The sequence below is a fragment of the Seriola lalandi genome, unplaced genomic scaffold (genome assembly GCF_002814215.2).
Source record: "Seriola lalandi dorsalis isolate HSWRI2012SDOR001 ecotype SW California unplaced genomic scaffold, Sedor1 jcf7180002053538, whole genome shotgun sequence".
NCBI lineage: Eukaryota > Metazoa > Chordata > Actinopteri > Carangiformes > Carangidae > Seriola > Seriola lalandi.
Window position 1 is genome coordinate 738,970 of NW_019524091.1, and position 20,686 is coordinate 759,655.

A 20,686-nucleotide genomic window follows, 5' to 3' on the forward strand; every position below is an offset into this window, starting at 1 on the left:
GCATGCGATTGTGTGAGTTTAAACAAGACGTGTTGGTTCCATTTAGAAGGCTGAGAAAGTTAAAGTAAAGTGGTGCGTGAGAACAAAAGAAGCAGAGCACTAGCATTCATCAGAGCTTTGTTTGAAGTGGTCATCCGAGCGTCACTACCCTGTACAACATAAGTCATTTCATAAATCAGTCAGAAATTACTTGAATGTGAAGGAAATGTGTTCCTGCTTGCATGCATGCTTGAATATTTTACACTACTGTAAAATAAAGTATTTGAAGAATGAAAACATGGGTCATGTGATCACATTAAACAAGAGGGGAAAAAAGGGGAAATAGTCTGTTTTCACCGGATGAAGAAACCATTTATCTAGATTAATGAAGAACAAGTTTGTGATATGACAGTGCATTTAAGGATCCATAATTAAAATCATACACCCCTAACTCAGATACAGAAATTTTATAGTATTTATATTCAGTAACCATGAGGGCGAGATTTAATCAACTGCTACCACATTAAATTCTTCCCTGAGTCATTGCCCTTCAAATTGGCCCTTTGATAAAAATAGAAACAGCGTTGGGAGAGGGGGAAGGTTTTGTTTTTATATATTTACCTAAATGACAAAATGATTGCTGTCAAGACAGTTATCAACTGAGTTTATCACAAAATCACCTGTTACCAGTTTAGTCAGACACAAATTGCTGGTCTGTTGGACTGGGTGGACAGTTATTCTCCTGATGACAACTGCTGAGTTGTAACAGCAAAACACCTTTAAGTGTTTCATTTCAGAAAGTGCTGAATCTTAACATGTGTTAAGTACAGGGCACAAGTGAAGGTCAGCAATGGGACCACCTTTTACGGCTCAGCAGTGGACTTGAGTAAATTACACAGACCTGGTTGATGAGGGGTCTTAATCATGCTTCATCATAGATCATGTGCCCAATCAGTACAGAGCATAGGAGGAGAAGTGGGTATATAGATTCAGTGGAGGTGAGGAGTTCATTTAGCTCTCGCACTGGACCGCAGACTGAAACTTCTATACCAATCTAAAACACAACAATGTATTCTGCCAGGATCCTTCTGGCTATCTTCCTTGGCCTGTTGACCCAAGCGTACACTCTACCTGTTAAGGTCAGTACCAGGAGAAAATATTTTGGATGAGACCCCCTTTTAGTTTTGTCGTGCTTTGCAGCCAAATTAACATTTAACCTTTGTATTGCAGAATTCTACAGGAGTCCATGAGGGGAAAGTGAGGTTAAAAAGGAAATACTCAGGTGGGATCTTGGAAAAAAGCTACTTTTACATCATGCATGTGAATAATACTGCACGTTAATGATCATAGAAACTGGAGGAAGATCACTAAAACTTTATTTTTTGTTTCATTAGATGAAATTACAGACCGTGATCAAATGAATGTAATGGATCAAATCCTGGAGGTCAATAGCAGTAAGTAAGCTGTGAATTATATAAAATTATATTCATTAAACTTTTTCAGTATATCTTGGACTCAACAAAATGTTTTGTTTTTTTCATAAGGGTTGCGAGCCCCTCGAGGACTGACACTCAGAGAGGGAGATATTGCCAGTTCATACATGCGGAGTGCGATAACCTGCCCTGGCAATGCCTGTCTCTGGCCTAAATCAGTTGATGGATTCGTTTATGTCCCATACATCCTCTCCCCACTATATGGTATGAATCGGCATATTTAAAGAGGTGATACAAAGGCATTTTAAGTTTGAATCTTTCTGAAAATTATGCTTGTTTTTTTTAAATGGCAGACGACATGGACAGAATCACCATAGAGACTGGGATGCAAGACATTTCCTCTGGATCATGCATTAAATTTGTTCCACGCACTCATGAGGACAGTTTCCTTGATATTCAACCAAGATATGGGTGAGTGTGACTGCAACAAATGGTTTTTAGATGTAGTACCTGTTTTGATATTTGCATATAATTCTTGTGTGGTAGTTTTGCATTGTATTGACACGTTTTTCTTCTGTGCCCCAAGCTGCTGGTCGTTTCTGGGGCAGACTGGGGGAAGCCAGACCTTGTCACTGCAGTCTCCTGGATGCATGTGGTCAGGAGTGGCCGCCCATGAGTTCATGCACGCTCTTGGCTTTGTACACGAGCAGTCACGCTCAGACCGAGACCACTATGTTACAATTGTATGGAAAAACATCATGCCAGGTTGGAATGAGTTATCACCTTCCAACATTATGTTACTGCCTTTAGAAAGCCTTTTTTTTACTACCCCTTTTTTCACCAAAACAGTTTAATGTCCCTTTATTTTTTGTGTTTTGACAGACCACATTCATAACTTCAGGAAACAGGTAACAAACAATCTCAACAGCCCATATGACTACACCTCTGTCATGCATTATGGAAGGTGAGCTCCTCTTTGAGGCCAGGCAAGATAATTGTATTTTTTCATTTTTTTTCATCTTTTGCTGGGGCATCACTTCAATATATTTTATGTATCTTTGATGTAGATATGCCTTCTCTGAAGATGGTGGACCGACAATAATCCCCAAACCAGATCCTTACATTCCCATTGGCCAGCGAGATGGACCCAGTGCTCTAGATCTTCATAAAATAAATGTCCTATATAACTGTGGTAGGTGAACTTACACATTTACTGGCTTGTTGAAAATATAGTTTCTTCCATTAAAAATGATTGATTGATTTTCTTTTTCTCTATACCCCCTTTATAGGTGCCAATGAGTAACTGGATCCAGAGCATTACATTCTGTTATTCTGTCATATTCTGTTAAATCTGCTCTTAGGTCATGTCAGATGGGTAATTATAAGTGCTGGTCTTTGGCATATAATGTGGAAAAATTGATTTTTAGCAAGTTTATTTTCCCATATTAATATTTTGAATTATTATCACAAATTCTAGTCTAATTTAGTAATCGGCCATAAAACTGTCTTAGGCAGAAATTAAGGGACCAGTGAAAGTTGCATTTCTCTAATATAATAAAAATCAGCACTGTGATAGCGTAATGCCAGACTGAAACTGACTAGTTTTTTTCGTGCCTGCTGCTGCCAATTAAATCACTGCATCCAATCTCTGAATGAGATTGTTCCATTTTCTGCTTCCTTCTCAGCATCTGCTCACTTTAAATAAAGAAAATGCAAAACAGTAAGAGTTATGGCCTGTTTTACACACTATTTGATTATGTCTTGGAGACAAGTGAGGTCTTGCATTGTGTTATACAGTATTATACAGTATTACTAATAAATTCTGTCTAATCAGATAGTTTTCTGTTTGGTCCTGTCCATGTAGAATGATTTTCTACACAGGTTTAATTTAAGCAAAAAAAGGAGAAAAGGTTATTTTTCACCTATATTTCTTTCCCTGCATTAAATTTGGTTTTAAACCAGACAAATCAAGTGCATCTCTGTACCACTGCCACCATACAATCCAGCCAGTGGCACATAGAGTAGTTCATGAATGTGCTTACACTGGAGTAAGTCACTCTTTAACCACAGGGTAGCAGTCATTTTCTGCTCCTCACTGCCTGAATAAAACTGTCGTGAAAGTAGTGGATGAATGAAAGGCAGAGACATGGAGTAAATGGGTGAGGAAAAGACAGCAGGACCAGACAGCTCTGTGGTATGGTGACAAAAGGATGCATTTGTACAGTTGACAACGTGTAAAGAATCTTTATCTTACAAAATATGGACTTATTGGCTTCCAGACCATGAAACAATAAAACAGTGACCCAAACAAGGCATACATCTTTTAAGAAATAATTATTTATTATTATTATTATATCATTATTTATTTGCAAAAATGTTGTGTAGAATGTCAGCTAAATTAACTGGTTTCATCTTATCTTGATGAGTGGCTATGACAAAATTGGTGTCACAGAGACAATTTAAATATGCAGTTATATTTGTAAAGACCACTAATAAATAAAGTCAATAATTGTTTTTTGATGGCTTAATAAGCTATGAATTTTAAAATTATGCAGTGAATGTTTTCATTTAGAAGACAATGTGGTAAAAGGGGTGGTGGGGGCACCACACTTAACATGCAAAAAATATGCAGTAGGTATTATTAAACTGTTGCTTGATTGTAAATCTTATATAAAAAATATAAAACATTTATTTATCTTGAATAATGTCTAGTAGGCTACTTTGCATCTCAAAACCACTTCCTAACCAAACTCATTTTATTCCACAAAATATAGAGTCTTACTGGAAATACCGACATAAATTTTAAAACTTGATTCAAAACGGGACTAAATATTTCAACAGGTTTTGTAAAGGTCCTATTTCCTTTAGACCTGAGTTATGTTGGTTATGTTGTCTACTCTATTAGGCTACTCACAGACAGTCACTTGAATTGCAAGTTATAACTATAATTGTTTTCATTTTATTTAAAGCGAAAATATGTGGTTTTCTTAACGAGCGTCGTTAAGGAAACTACATTAGACTACATGAAACTATATTATGGAAGAATGTAATTGCTAATTATGCTATTATTATCTGCCTGCAGCACGTGGGAGGAGCTACCGTCTACAGTTGTTGCTGCCGCTATTGCTCACACACAGACACACGCTCCCACACAACTGTGGATTGTAGTTAGCTATTACTTTCATATATTCAGTGTAACTAAAAATGAGCGATAACGACAAAGGTCGGGTACGTATGAGCTTCGTTAAGGTTTTGTCTGTAACATTTTTCTGGTGCTAACTTACGAGTGACTCGGTTGTATGAAACTGAAATGTTCAGTGTTCATGTTGTCTTAGCTAATGTTGGTTAGCTAACGTTAGCTAGCTTGCTGAAGCCTACAGTCCAAATCATTTATGAAAAAAAGTTATTTATGAAACATACATCTTTCATTATAATTTTGTTCAGCTTATAGTTTATTACTAGTACGTGTCCCAAGCATTTGCACAGTAAACATTAGCGTGTGCTAATAATCGTTAGCTAGCCGGCTAACGGTAGCCCATGAGCTGGGCCTATGTGAATGTACGAGAAAAGCAGCACAGAGCCTGCGACGTGAGTGCTAACTTAAGGCAACAACTCAGCCTAACCAGTCTTTAAAAACAAACCCGCGGATCGTCAAAATGAATGTCTGACTGTTCATTGTTAAGATTAATTATTTGCAAGTTTAATTTTAGCTACGTTGTTACATAATGTTTTAAAAGCGATCAGACTTGTTGAACATGTTGAATATAGGTTAACTAATGAAACAGTCTGCAGAAACCGAAGGGGGGATTTCTGTGTAGACATTTATTCGCTAATTAATTTGACAAACTTTAATGTAGTAATTGTAAGATGGTATTAAACTGTATGTAGATACTATACATAGGATCTCGACTGAGTACTGTGCATTTGTGTCTGCCAACATTAATCTTAATATTTCAATATGTTTTTTCTGTCATTGTGGGCGCAGCAACTTGTGCCAATCAAGCCACAATATTGGTGTTAAACATATTAACGATTTAAGACAAAAACAAACGGCCTCAAGATTTCTTCTTATCCATTTGCATTAACTGGCACATTCTGTCATTGCATTGTACCTTGGAAACATAGCCATATCATACTGCAGCTATCAGGTAATCAGAGTTAAAGTTTGATTCTTACCCTAGTGAATTGACCATTATTTCTGTACATTTTATAAAATGTAAAACAATTTTCTGTGGTTTAGAAACCACTTTGCAATAGAATACCCACATGTCCCTTCCAGAATGACATGATTTAGCCTGCATGTACCTGGGGTCATAGGATCAAATTAGGAATGTACAGTATGTAGAAGGGCAAATGACAGTTTGGGTTAGTCCGGGAGGAGTTTATGTAGAGGAGGTTATTTAGACAAACGTTTACCCTTAGACGCTGTTGCCCACATTGACCATGGACATACAGTTTGCACTGGCTTACTTACAGGCATAACCAACTATTTTTCTTTGCACACCAGCCTCCACAGTGTGATCATCTAGAATTGGTCTCATGTGGTTGTTTTGCATTATGGGTAAACCTCACATGTTGTGATTTAGTCTATCAATTAGTTATTTAGAGGCAGTTTGCTGAACATGCTTGAGGATAACTGCACCTTATAATCAATCAAATTTCTGTTTCCTATTACAATTGCTTGTAAATTTTCTTGCCACTAACAGGCACTTTTTCAAGAAAAATGGTCTTGATATAGCTACAGCTTATGGGCTGAAGATTTACTCTCAAGATTTCAGGCTGCTCTATCAGCACTAATGATGCAAGTCAATACAATTGAGTTGCAACAACATCTTGAGGTCGTTTGGACTAACTTAAGATGAGATTTATCTCAAAAAGATGAAGGCACTGTTGAGCAGACATTCACATTCAGTGGTTTGAAATACACTATGATTCCTTAAAGGCCATTTGGAAGAAATTGTACCAACAGGATTCATTTGGGCCTGTACATTTAAAGAAGAAACACAATGTTTTTGCAAAAGACAAACAGAAATGAAAGGTGATCATGTAATCATAGTTCATATAAATCTGTATCATCTTGTGAAAATATATATAGGACAATATTGTTTGTTCTGTTTTCCTGATGTGCAGATGACCTACCAAAGTGTCAAGACACAACCAGAATGGAAAAATGAGATGAACATATGTTCACATGCTTACCTTTCAGTTTTGGCAGCAGTTTACAATAATCATACCTTACTTTCCTGATATTTACATCTACAACCCTTTGAAAGCTCATAACTGAAAGTGGCTGCTAGGATATAACAGTGAATGTAGAACCACTGAAAGTGAAATACTTATAAAACTAACACTGAACATTTATATTATGTGGCCTGAAATATTCCCATGCATGTCATAAGATCGTAATAACACATTAAAAGTTGAATGAGGGTGCAGTTTTAATTGTAGTCATATATTCTTCATCCTTTTCTTTTCCATTAAGGTTAAGGTTGGACCAAGAAAATGCGGAAGAAGTCTCATGTCCACTTTATTTTCAATAATATGAAGCTCAGATGTGTGAAGCTGAATTATTCAATGCATGCTAAAACATGAGGAGGGAAGAAGTATGGGCAGTGTGTCAGATGGGGGAAGTAAGAAGAAGTAAGACAATTGAAGAAAGAAGAATAATGTGAAGTAATGAAGTTACAGAAATGAAGTTCAGGAAGTAATCTGGATAAGGTCACTGCGCTAAGTAATTTTCTGGTCTGTTTGTCAAATGCGTGCATGTTCTTTTTTATTGAATTCAACACACATTGGTTTAAAATCATTACAATTTTTACACAACTGACTAATTTCTGTTTTTTCATCATGTTGACAATTTAAGTATACTGATTAATGTAGTCATATTGATGTCACACTATCCATGGCTAAACAAAATAGCATTAACCTACATTCCTAATTCACAATCCTAAATTCTGTTCTTTTCTGTACTCTTCACAGGATTGTGTTTATACTTAAGTAAATAGAAATATTGAGTCAAATTTCTCAGTTTGTCTTCTCATTGGTACTGACAAGGTATATGTGTGTGTGTGTGTGTGTGTGTGGTCCGTTCAGGAGTCTCGCTCTGCGTCCAGGAGCGTGAGTCCACGGGGCTCAGGAAAGTCGGCAAGCCGCTCCCCGGCTCTCTCACCGGCCCGTTCAAAAGAAGGCTCCCGCCACTCCCGTTCAAAATCTCGGTCCCAGTCCAGGTCAAGGTCTGGGTGAGTAAATATGTTTTTCAGAATTACAGCGGCATAAAAGTCTTCCCTACCAATTGTCAGACAGGATATGAAGATGTCAGTCTGTCTATTCATCCCTAAGAATTGGATGTGAATAGCCATAGGACCAATGTGAATGTCGAAGTATTGTCTCTGTCTGTACAGGTCCCATTCTCGCCGTGGTTCACGCAGACACTACAGTCGATCTCGTTCCCGCTCAAGGTCCTATCATCGCCGATCCCATAGCAGGTCCTACAGTGGCGAGCATCGGCGCAGGAGCCATAGCCGCTCACCCATGTCCAATCGCCGCAGGCACATCGGCAACCGTGTAAGTGATCAATGGCTGAATCAGCATCGCCTGTGTTCTCGTTGCATGATATCTGAAAATGTCCATTGTAGTTCCCAAACACTGATATGTACTTCAGCATATTATATCTGCCTGACATGTAAAAACTTGATTGTCCTGAGTATTGATGGACTCTTTCAATGGATGATTGTATGATGTATCCAAATCTTAATGTCTATGAATTGCAGGCAAATCCAGACCCAAACTGCTGCCTGGGAGTGTTTGGCTTGAGCTTGTACACCACAGAGAGAGATCTGAGGGAGGTCTTCTCTAAATATGGCCCCCTTGCTGATGTCAGCATCGTGTATGACCAGCAGTCGAGGCGCTCCAGGGGCTTTGCCTTTGTTTACTTCGAAAACACAAATGATGCTAAAGAGGTATAAGAATATGAGTTAACAAAGACCTCTGCCAAACACATTCCTGAAATATTTTATGGGTCTTAAGTGGTAGTTTATTTTTGTTTGCTACCAGGCAAAGGAACGAGCCAATGGCATGGAGCTGGATGGTCGTAGGATCAGGGTAGACTTCTCCATCACAAAAAGACCTCACACCCCAACCCCTGGAATCTATATGGGCCGACCCACATAGTAAGACTTCTGGACCATGGAAACTGTTTCATTCATGGTACCACATTTCATGTGGTGTTTCATTTTAGTTCCTCCAGTTAACAGATATGCTCTGATGTGGTGTACTGTTTTTGTAGATCTATTTTAGATGTAATCCATCAAAGAGAAAGATCAGTGCTTATAATTCTTTAAGTAAATTTTGCGAGTGGTCATGAGTGGAGAGAAAATCACTGTTTCCTGTTGGAGGTTAAAAAAAAAAAATTGTAATTTATTTGTAAGGCAATTTTTAAACAAATACTGAAGTTTTTACAAAGTTAGGGACATGAACATCAAAATCGTCCAGTTGTCCCAGAAAAGGAGGTTAACTTCAGTTCTGTAGCACACAAATGCACTAAAATCCCGAGCATTATTAACACTAAAGTGACAAACTGCATAATATTTGGTAGCTGAGTGAGTTTGGGCTCTCCATCAGTGGTGAATTCTCTGGGTACTTCAGTGTAATTAGAGGTATTAATTAGACTTTTAGCTGAAAAAGATATTGGTTGTGTAATTGTAGAAGTGTGTCATCTGTTGTAGGCAATCAGTTCCTCAGGAATTGTATGTTTGCTATTATAAACAGAAATAAACACAAACCAGAGCGCTTACAACTTCCAGATGTATTGTTAGTTGTTGAATTTCTATTTGTACAAAATTATTACCGGGTAGAATGTAAGGCTTGTTGTTGCTTCCTGTTAAAAGAGTTGTCTTCAGACCTCCAAGTTCTGTTTTCATGAAAACTAAAAAATTATAAATTATTTAATGAATATACTTTTTAAGTACTGATTAAATTGTATTTTCTTTTTCCCAAATAAAAGCAAACATTTAATCATAAATTTTTTTACACTTTAAACTCAAGTTTGCCACGTCGAGTATCATGTCCTTCTACAGTTAGAGTAATGGAGCCATTTATATTCACATGCTGAGTAAGAGTGTTAATAACAGACTTATGAGATAAAGACCAACTTACAAGTGAAGTCTCCCTCCTTTTCTAACCTCAGTAACATATAACAAAAATGAGAAATGTCTTTTTTCAGTTGGAAATGGAAAAATTAAATAAGGCGTGAAAGTAATTATTTTCTTCATCCGTGTAGTGGTGGAGGTGGTCCCAGTGGTCCTCGACGTCATTCACGTGACTACGACCGTGGGTATGATCGCGGATATGACCGAGGCGGCTATGATCGCTATGATGACAGGGACTACTACAGATCATACAGGTGACAGTCTCAATGCATCAAGTATTCCAGCATATTATGATTGTGGAAATTGATTCTCAACTCATGGTGTTTTGGCTTCAGTGTATTTTTAAATACATTCAGAAGTTGACAAAGATGTTAATTTGGTTTTGTTTCAGAAGGCGATCCCCATCACCATACTACAGAGGAGCCTACAGGTCTCGGTCCAGATCACGGTCTTATTCTCCCCGTAAGTCTTTTTCACAAATTCTCAACTGTTTTATGGATTATGATTGAGGTTGCAGTGTGTTGGAATTTTTTCTGATGTCTGTTTTGTTTCACAGGTCGCTATTGAACGTTGCTGTCAAGCAAAAACCCCTCCTCTACCCAAGCACAGACAGGAAATGTTTGAGTGGTATGATTGATTTCAGAACAGATGTTCTTTCTTATGGTGACCTCACACCTCTGTTTACTGATGTACATGACCAGTAAATGTAAACTGACTCAAGCCGTTCCGCACATGTTTTTAATTTTGAATGTATAGGCGACGCCTGCCGTAAATGTTATATTAATGTTTTGATTTTTTGGATACAAATTGAGTGAAAATTCACCTTTTGAACAGATTAAAAGCGGGATGCATTTTTTCACTTTGACTTGTGCCCCTCCTTACTACACTTCTACATTGCCTTAAAGCATTTCCTGTTGCAGGGCTGTTATAATAAAGACAAGGATATATTAAGGCCTTCATCTTACCACATTGGTATGTGCCAATTTCTGCAGAATTTTACTTCGGCCTTAACAATAGCAACTGCAGTGCATGTGGGTGCCATGTTTTTTGTGTTATTCAACACACACAATTTAAAAGTTTTTTTTGGGGAGCCACTATTAAATTGTCAAATCAACAAATTAATAATAATGGGCACAACATGAGCACACGTCTCAAGCTGCAAGTGCTTTCTTCCTAGATACTGTTAAAACAGACAAAATGTATCCAAGTTACCAGTTAAGCTTGTGTAAATTTGTACTTATGAATATTTACAAAATATATCCAAAGTGACAATTTGATAACGTCATATAATTGTATCTTCTTGGGTCAAAACACAGGTGTTCTAACATTCATCCATCCATTGGGACAAAGGCAGGACACACTAGACAAGATGAGTTTTCTTGAGATGTCAAAACAAATTTAATCACCTTGCATAACAATATAACAGTATTTCAAGAAAGAATAACTAGAAATAGCCCATTACTTGAGGCAGACTAGTTTTAACATGATTTATCCAACTGATATAACAAAAATGGTGAGGCAGCAGTGGGATGGATTTGGCTAAGTGCTTTGGTAAAATGTCATCTTGTCTAATAACCCCTAGGGAAAATATTAGAGATACATATTCCCTGAGCCTTGTTCCAGACCTCTGAATCACTGCCCACATCTGACTTTTTTTTCTTTCAGCAATTCAAATAATAATGATGTGAAACGAAATGGCAGTAGAGTCTGATTGTCAAGCTAATATTCCTTGACTAGAAGCTATAAATCTGTGATTTAAATGCCACTGCTCATCAGGCTCAATTTAAACTGAACAAAAAAAAAAACCAAAAAGCATAAATGTACATAAGGAAAGTGTTCTCAGACTTTTGGACCCCACTGTATATATTGAATGATGACTTGTTGGTACTATTTTTAGTCTTCTAACAAACTTATGAGGTTAACCCATCCATGAGTAAATGCAGCTGAACAAATCAAGTTGATTTCACCAAGTCCAATGTTTAGTGTTTCACTGCTCTCTCCCCATGTGGTTTAGCAAGATCTATCGAGCAGCATCTGGCTGTGGGGAACTGAAGTCCAACATCTACCCCTACTGGGCACAGAGGAGTCCAAACTTGTTCCATCATCCATGACGTACAGTACAGTACAGTATATGACAAAGTGTATGACTTAGTTTATTGTAGTTTTCCATTTTACCTTGTAGTAGGGGAAAAAACTCAGATCCTGAAGTTAAAAGATGAGCAGTAAAAAGAGGTTGCTTCTTTACTTAAAGGGTTGGTTCACCCAAATTATGAAAAAAAAACATCTTTTTTTTCCCACTTATCTCTAGTGGGATCGAGCCATGCAGATAATTTTTGTTTTATTTGTCCATGCTTTGCAATATCCGTTCTGAGATTCCTCCCTTCACCCCAATACAAAGGAGGTGAATGGATTTCATTTGCAGTGCTCACAGCTTGGAAAAATCGTGACGTTTTTTTGTTTTGTTTAACCATTTAATTTAAAGCATTATAGTATTAATAGTAAAACATGTTTGTTTCCTATTGGAATGGTGTTATCACAGAAATATATAGGTTTCTATCAACTATTCTGTATTTAGCCCATTGCATTAAATACATTTTTACGGCATGTTTTGCCTGAAAAAACAAAAATGTTCTGAAGTCAATAAAATGGTAGATTTCCCTCAGATTTTCTAGAGGTAGTAAAATAAATTTAACACAAACGGAAACTATCATCTAAACCGCAAGTTCTTCAAGTCTACTTGAGTAAATGGTTAATTTACACTTCACTTTATTGGACAACATAACAAAAGAATGAACCTTTGAGAGTGTAGGCATGAATAGGAATGTGTAAACTTTATGCCACAGGGGATACAACAGTATCCCCCGTGTACAACAGTTAATCCTAGTTTGTCTTAATGCTCTTGATTGAATGTTTCTTTTACCTGACCCCCACCACCCCTTTTAACCGTTTTCAACAGCTGTCTCCACCTTGGAAACTCCATCAGCCTATTTATTTCCCTCTTCCACCACAAGTCCACATGTTCGTATGTGTGTGTGTTGTTTGTTCTGGTCAGCAGTTCTCTCTGCGTTCCGCAAATGTCACATCCCTCCCAGTCCCAGTGCATTTTCCTTTCTGAGTGGAAATCATTTTTGGGTGGCTGCATGATTTGACAGCATACTGACCTAAATGGGGACAACATGTAACAGGAAAGCATGTAAAATATTTCATTTAAATTCTATTTAAACAGAAATGCACAAATAGGTTCAAGTTTAAAGCAGAAATTGAATGTATAATGTAATTAGATATATAGTGTAAAATGAGTATGGTAATCATTTAGTGCAGTAAATGAGTTTTAAAATGAATGGGTAATCCATTTGACCTCAGATTTGAATGAGTCTCATCCGGCAGTAGCAGAAAATCCTGCAACAACTGTGTTAGCATGTCATCAGGAAAGTAACTAAAGAGCTGTTTTGTAAATAGAACGCAGCTTTGACATTCCTCTGTTCACACACTGACGTAAACAAGGAGAGGAATGGTCACTCCTGCTGCTGGCACTCTCTCCACTACAGTAGGGTGGCAGTAATGTTCCAAGGCACAGGCCAGTCACATGTAGAAACACTCAAGTGCTGCAGGCAAAAGCTCCTCCCCTTGGTAACTAGTGTAGGTACAAGACTACACATCCATGCATGAGCACTGCAGCCTGTCCCTCTTCGTCATGCAGCCGCAGCCTTTCCCTTACATTTCAGCTTTTGTTTTGAAATCCACTTTACGCACCTAGGCTAAGTTGCTTCACTTCCCTCCCTAAACACACCCACATGCACACACCTACACTAACAAAAAAAAAAAAAGAAAAGAAAAGAAAAGAAGAAAAAAAAAAAGACAGATGTAATACCATGTCTGTAGCCTGGAGTATGAGCTCAGACTGGCTGAGTGACACTGCATAGAGGGCACCTCCTCCCTGCTCAGGGCCAGGAATCCCCTCTCTTCTCCTTATCAGCCTCTAAAAATAAATGTTTGCTCAGTTTTACATTTTAGAGCTGGATCTATTAGCACTATCCACAGGTTGAAATGCAAACTGAGTGTGTCATCAAGTTAAATAATATTGTATATAGTGAATGGGACATATGTTATAGGCGTATATGCTGCAGGTGTGTGCCCTTAAACAGTGGCCCCCGGTCAGGGTGTAGGGGGCCACCAGCAAAAATGTACGACATGTGCAGACACTATGGTTTCTGTACAAGGACAGAATTTACAAGAATGGGTGTTTTGAGGTTTCACTTTCTGTATCGGTTAAACTTTTTTTTTCTCCTCCTTACTGCTCTATAATTGTTGCCAAATACTGAATATTGTCTCAGATGTTATATATTCTATCTCAAACAGGCGTCCATAGCGAGTTTTGGAGCCCCCTGCATTCACGTCTCCATATTTCTGTGTTGCCCATAAATAAGTAAAAGGCAAAGTGTGGGGATCAGTGACACTGTTTGGGTCGACAAGTCCAGTGACAGCGACTTGATTTTCCACACAGTAGCCCTTTTTCACTCCCCCAGCCTGGAGGGACCCACGGCACGGCCCTTATTATGATTTGATGAAATAACCCCTCAGCCTCCTTTAAGCCCATCCCTTTGCTGAATGTACCCAGTGATCATCATGCCACTTCCATACCCTAATGCACTTTCTACGCTGGGAAAGCAGGAGTGATCCCTCATGCACCTCCAAACATTTTTTTTTCTTGTGATTTTAAGGGAGATTTTATTTAGAGGCGGTGCTTGTTGGCTCCAGAGTAGCGTCGTAACGACACTTTTTTTCCCCAGTCCTTGTTAAAAGAGTTTGACCAGGACCAGAGTTGGTGCTGGGGGGTCGCCTATAGCGTAGTAATTTCCTGGGGGGTAATTGCTGCATTTTTAAAAGAAAAAAAATCCCAGCATATTTTTCTATTTTATTTTTTATTTTATCTTTATTTTTTATTTTTCTACTTCTCTGAATATCGCCACTCTCTCACTCTAAGATCTGATACCCCTTCGAGATTTTTCCTTTCAGATCATGAACAAACTATATGTTGGGAATTTAAGTCCTTCGGTCACTGTCGAGGACTTGAAGCAGCTCTTTGGGGAGAGGAAGCTGCCAGTGGCCGACCAGGTCCTACTGAAATCCGGCTATGCTTTTGTGGACTTCCCCGATCAGAACTCGGCCATAAAGGCTATAGAGACTCTTTCTGGTAAGTGTGGATTTGATAAGTGATGCTGCTGGTGACAGGGAAAAATCCACAGCGAGTCGAACTGCAAGATCAGATTAAAAAGCACAATAGGTCAGCTTGTCCGAAATGTGAAAATATTAATCATTGCTTGTGTTATTTTCTTTGCTCGGGACAGTGTGTTTTTTGCGATCACATCCGTGTGCCATCAGAGTTTAGATGAACGCTCAGTCATGCACGCTCCAGCAAAAATTGGATAAATTATCGATCGCAGGACACAGCCAGGGCTTTGGTGCCCGTTTGCCTAAAGAAAACACGAGCCGTCGTAACGCAATTAACGCGCACAATAACCTATATTTTGGAGATTCCGATAGTGCGGGGCGCTACTTTGCAATCACCCGCTGGAATGTATTGGATGGTCTGATGGTTCGGGTAGGCATAATTATTTTTCACTTATTTTTTATCTTGATTTTATTAAAGAGAGCACGGCGAAGCGACAGCGGAAAACTTGTCAGATCCATGTTCCTCTGATGTCTGGGTATGTTTTTACGAGGTGTCTTGGAGGTGGGTCATGGGGGTCCGGAGGAAAGAGCTAATAAACAGGTAGCTGAGTGGGGGACGAGGTGAGACGCTAATTCCGTGCTGCGCCAGGCCACTCATAATAGTAACGAAAACCCGTGTTCAGGCTTCGCCGAGGAGCGCTTCGTTCTTCAACCCCCCGGCTGGGTCAACACGGGGAATTAAGAAAACACCTACCTACAACAGAAAGAGTACAAGACATTCTCCTTTCAAACCATCTCCTCTTTGATGTTGCATTCTTTACTGAGAGCAGGAAAAAAAAATACCCCTCATTGCACTGTGAGGGTTGTGGGAGTGGAAAGCATGGCTGCCCATTTCCCCCATACTATATAAGCTTATCATGCTTCATTTTGGCGCCGATTTCCTCCATTGTGAGCCACTAAATGTCACATTGTGCTTGTTTTAATGTAAACATATACAGTTTATCCGCCGCCGTGCGCACGACGCGCCCGCGTACATTACTTTTCTTTTAGGGGTTGGCTGTTTGAATGGGGACGCACCTACTTGGTGAAGTGATTCAAAGTGTTGCTGTGTAGGCCTACCAGCTTGCATTGTTACTTTCATGACACACAGCTAATGTTACACTATCAATTTTCGTCCCTACAGGTAAAGTTGAATTACACGGAAAGGTGATAGAGGTAGACTACTCTGTTCCCAAAAAACTAAGGTAGGCCTACAATCTGACACACACACTCACTCACTCTCTCTCTCTCTCTCACACACACACACACACACACACACACACACACACACACACACACACACACACACACACACAAACGCACGCACACAAACACTGACATTGTGTCATACGCCTATACTGTGCCCAATGCTAGACTGTGTGACCTGTAGGCTTCCGCTGTGAAATATAGCACGCAGATTTACCCCCTTTTCTCGGCTTCTGTGTGTGATTTCTACCCGGCTGCTGTTGTTGATGTTGTTGTTGTTTTATTTGCTGGCGATGGAAATGTAATTGCACGGTGATTAAACAAAAGAAAGAAAGCAACAAGGAAACAGTTTAGTCCCCAACATCCGCAGAACACACGCTGGCTTCTGCCATATCGCGTGATCTGCAGCAAGGCCTATATCCCACTGTGAAACATGGACACACACACACACACATACACGCACACACATATACACGCACACACACACTGTACACAGACACACAAGTGCATACACGTAATAATTTCATCTTAAATGAATGTCACGTATAGAGTCTCATCAAACTTTCCCATGGGCAATTGTTTCCCCACAAGACTATTTTTCCTATATGTAGGCGTTAAAGTTTCATTATTGACTGGAACACTGCATTGCACGATGAGATGCATACCAATCAGCTGAGCCTCTCCTCTGGTTACTATATGCGTGTGTGTGTGTGTGTGTGTGCGCGTGTGTGTTTGTGTGTGTGTGTGTGTGTGCGTATATGAGAGACACAGATTGTGTGTGTGTGTGTGCGCGCGCGTATGTGTGGAAAGCGAGAGTTAGTGTGTGAGCTAATGTATAGGGCCAAACGTCAACGCCAACAATCCACGACAGCACTGTGTTGTTTTGTGCTTTTGTATCAGCTTATCCACTCATTTTACAAACACACAAAAAAACAAAAAAAATCTTTTTAATTGCTCGGAAATAATAATTAAAAGAAGCAATGTTGTCCTGTGCGTAATGCGTAGTTAATATTGTGGACGTATAGACGCAGCACATTTCCCAACAATGCCTTTGGCTGTAGGGAAAGCCTACATTGCGTGACAAAAAGGTAAATATTCAAGCCCCTTGCGGGGGAACACGTGACCCATACTTTATGCGTTTCCAGCATAGTCCTCCCCCTCCAGTGCAGGCTACACTTTCCTGCATTACAGCTCTCGTTTCTTTGGCTGTGCAACGCTGTGGAGGAAAATATGTATGTGTAAAATGTCCAGTGATCGAGCTGCTGTGTTCCCCCCCGTTTTGTGGCTCGATTTAAAAGCGTTTTTGCAAAGCTGCAAAGCGCAACATGGTGTAAGAAAGCCTGCGCCACTCCCCACAGTTAATGTGCACGTAGGCCATGGCAATGTTGGAGAGCCTCATAATGGCTGCCATGATGGCCCTGCTCACTGCACGGCTATAGGCGGAATCAGATGGAGCAAATGTCCATACATGTGTCTGCATGTGTCCAATCGGCGTGTGTGGAGCTGCTGCATGTTCTGAACAGGCCCTTAAAGCGGAATCTTCGCCATATCAGTGAGGTCGACATGAGTGCAGCGTATGGCACGTACAGGTGTTCATTTTTGAAACACACAGTCACTGTAAACTGGGCGAAACCACACGTAGAGGTGTAACTTCATGTTATTTGTTCTATTCGTTTTAAAGTGGCGATTCTTTTCCACGGTGATCATTTCATTTAATGTTTAAAACCCCGAGAGTTTTTTACGTCACTGTGCTGAGCTTTTGTCTATTATTGCAGAAATATTTACATTGTTTTTAAAATTTAAAGCTTACAATGCGTATTTCTGTCCTACAGTGAAGAGTGTAAATGTCATAATTCACAGATTTCTTGCAGATTCAATTTTTGTAAGTTAGATTTTTTATAAATTCTTCTGTGGTATCAGACATATTAAGAAATACAGTTCATATTTAATAATAATAATACAAGTTTAGAATACTCAAATTATATTAACTTTATTTATGTTATTTCTAAATCTGCTATTTAATAGTAGGCTAATATAAATAATAATAGCAATTGTTGATTTTAAATATATATGGTTGCTGTAGTGAAGTCATAGTTAAACAGGGCACGAGCAGGGAACCAATGATCAGTTTTTGTTCTGTCATTTAGGAAGTTGTGTGTGGACCCTCAGGCCTACTGGCTTTTTTGAGACTGCTGTAGTTTCAGCTGCTGTTTGCTGTGTGTGGTGTCTGTATATATATTTTAGATGTGCTTTATTGTGTAATGTCTAATAGGCATAGCGAGAATAACAGTCAAATTATGTCTATTTTTAATGACAAGAAATTATGACTGATCATGATTGGTTGAAATAACATTTTGTTTGCTAATGAGCTTTTTCTCTAAAGGACTGGGCCTTGTTAAATGCAATTTTGAATAGCCCAGAAAAGACAAAGGTATGAATTGTTGTGGTTTTGATGTCCTATTTATCATTTAAATGATATTTCACTTGCATATATTTTATATTTTGATATTTCAAATGGGTTCAGACACACCAGCTTGCATGTAATTTTACTTGGAGCATTTTTAAAACAAGTAAAGTAGATTTTTGATTTTATATGTGAAAGGCTTTTGAAGCTTCTTGTCATGGAAAATACAGAATAATTAGTTGCACATTATTAATCATATTTCAACCAGAGCTTTTACAAATTAACCGTGTTATTTCTATTAAAATGGATTGATTTAACCACTTTAACAGTATTCTAATAATGTAGATTACTTTATATGGATTTCAATGTTGAGACAACTGATTCAAAATGTATTGAATGTTTTTATGTTAGCAAGTAAAAACTTAAAATAATATTTCCGGTATATGTATTTTGATTGTTATAATCACATAAGCTTGATACACCAGTGTAGCTTTAAAATATAAACTGCTGATGAAATTATCAATACAACAGAACTCATGAAACATCTGAAAAAATAAATATATTTATGTAGAATGATTACTATAATTATTACATGTTTATTCTCACTAATTACCATTAGTTATATAATTCATATTGTCTAAATTTGATTGAAAGAATTGAAATTAGTTTGAAAAGAATATTGCGTTTCTTTCATTAAACCTAAATTACATTCTTGCATTTTTGCTCAGGTATTTCTTTAGACAGTGGCTTATTTTGATACCAGAGAACAGAAAAAAAAACAATATCTTTCTAATCCTTATTAAGTTTCCTTGTTAAGCAAATCATGTGGCTGTGGAGTGTCTGCTCACTCGACACACAAGGAGTGTGACCTGGTGTTAATTGATATTTGTGCGACATGAATGTTATGCAGCGTTGCTTGACTGTGAAATAGGTGGTGAGGGTGTGGACAGAGCGACTAACGTGAGCCCTTGCTGTGAACATGATCAATATTTAGTTATCAGTATTAAGCATGTGAAGGGCAGTGTTGTTGTTGTTGTTGTTGTTGTTGTTGTTGTTGTGAGATAAACACAATTAAAGCTGCCTCCCTGCAATGTATAGACTACAGATTTGTTTACTTGCTTGTTTAATAGTTGAGACTGATAAAATCAGACTTCTCTCCTCCTAATTATCGCTCTACACCTTTGCCTTAACCTGGAGTGAAAACAGGCTCAAATAGTAGGTAAATAGTAAGTGATGAACTTGTTTTCCACTTCATTAGGCTGTATCACAATAAACACAAGTGGAACTGCTTGCATTTCGCAGCTTAATGTTGTTTGATGAAGCTACATTGATTACAAGACTTTTTTTTTTCTTACAAAAGGATACAAACCAAGACATGGGTGTAAACATCTGCATTGCACCACAGTGGTGCACATGCAGATGTGTGTGTTGGGTTGTCAGTGCACACTGAGTCAAAACAGCGAAATATGATAGCCATCAGTTGATCCACTCCGAATCCATTAATACTCCCCAGTTGATCCTGGGTGAAGGGGGAAGCTCTCCAATTCAGGATCTGGTTTTGTCCGGAGTGATAGCAGGAGTCACTGCACTGCTCCCCTCTGAAGCCACATCCGCTGCACCTTCCTCCTGACTCCTCACGTCTCCCCTCACCTGCCTCCGACTAGGTACACAGGCATCTGTTTTGCGGAGCAGACGCCCAAAGCGTCTCTATACTATGTTCATTTTCTGACTTAAAGAGCATTGTTGGCGTCTTTTTCACTTATGCTTGGTCCATCTCGGGCTTTTGAGTCATGGGGGGTGAAAAACGGAATATACTTCATGTTTTAGATCAATTTATCTTTGGCTGAGCCCTTTAGGTGTAATGCAATGTTCGTGAGGTACGGAAAGCAATTGCAAATGAGACAGTTCTTCATTAGCACTTCCAGATATAATGACTATTTATTTGTCATGTATTAACTAAAGGGTTTCATTTTGAGTGTGTTGAAGCTGGTGCATTTAAATTCTGCAATGGTGCTAAATTTGTACAGCAATTATTCACTTTTTTCATGAAAGCAGAGTAGTGTATTTTTCTCCTGAAGTGATAACTGACTTGCTAGTGCAACAGAGTACATAGCTTAAGGGAGCAGAGAGATTAGATGTGAGAGAATTGGAGATTCACTGTGTGTCTATCAGACCTGTGGGATCGCTGTTCAAGCTCACTGAGAGCTGGAAACACCTTTATTCTTTGCAGACACTCGTGTGTACATCGCTGCAGCAACTTCTTGGTAAGCTGTCATTCACATTCCACTTCAACCTGTTGCATGACT

General features: G+C 38.7%; 3 protein-coding genes across 7 annotated transcripts in view; all 3 read left to right on the plus strand.

The window, feature by feature from the left end:
- Positions 1-1,009: 1,009 nt before the first annotated feature.
- hce2l1 (high choriolytic enzyme 2-like 1) lies at positions 1,010-3,136 on the plus strand. Its single transcript, XM_023401207.2, has 9 exons — positions 1,010-1,118; positions 1,210-1,261; positions 1,374-1,433; positions 1,524-1,676; positions 1,766-1,883; positions 1,999-2,177; positions 2,295-2,376; positions 2,480-2,604; positions 2,702-3,136. The coding sequence occupies exons 1-9, from the start codon at positions 1,047-1,049 to the stop codon at positions 2,713-2,715; spliced, it is 855 nt and encodes a 284-aa protein (XP_023256975.1). The 5' UTR covers positions 1,010-1,046; the 3' UTR covers positions 2,716-3,136.
- A 1,369-nt stretch (positions 3,137-4,505) lies between these two features.
- On the plus strand, positions 4,506-10,424 carry tra2b (transformer 2 beta homolog). Of its 2 annotated transcripts, none has more exons than XM_023401224.2 (8): positions 4,506-4,640; positions 7,506-7,651; positions 7,814-7,976; positions 8,183-8,371; positions 8,466-8,581; positions 9,691-9,813; positions 9,951-10,021; positions 10,116-10,424. In XM_023401224.2, the coding sequence occupies exons 1-8, from the start codon at positions 4,617-4,619 to the stop codon at positions 10,124-10,126; spliced, it is 843 nt and encodes a 280-aa protein (XP_023256992.1). In that variant the 5' UTR covers positions 4,506-4,616; the 3' UTR covers positions 10,127-10,424. The 2 variants fall into 2 exon arrangements, with proteins under 2 accessions (XP_023256992.1, XP_023256993.1); XM_023401225.2 differs by having other exon boundaries at positions 9,954-10,021.
- A 3,790-nt stretch (positions 10,425-14,214) lies between these two features.
- The window catches only part of igf2bp2a (insulin-like growth factor 2 mRNA binding protein 2a), a 46,103-nt gene continuing 39,631 nt past the window's right edge, over positions 14,215-20,686 (plus strand). Inside the window, exons 1-2 of one of the 4 annotated variants that reach the window (XR_015436924.1) lie at positions 14,215-14,753; positions 15,915-15,975. Coding sequence is in view for 2 of the 4 variants with exons in the window: in XM_087172642.1 (XP_087028768.1) it covers positions 14,579-14,753; positions 15,915-15,975 (236 nt within the window). In the remaining 2 variants the exon portion in view is untranslated. Of the gene's footprint in view, positions 14,754-15,143; positions 15,162-15,914; positions 15,976-20,686 lie in introns of those variants that run through there. The other 3 variants (XM_087172642.1, XM_023401183.2, XM_087172643.1) reach the window with 3 other exon arrangements.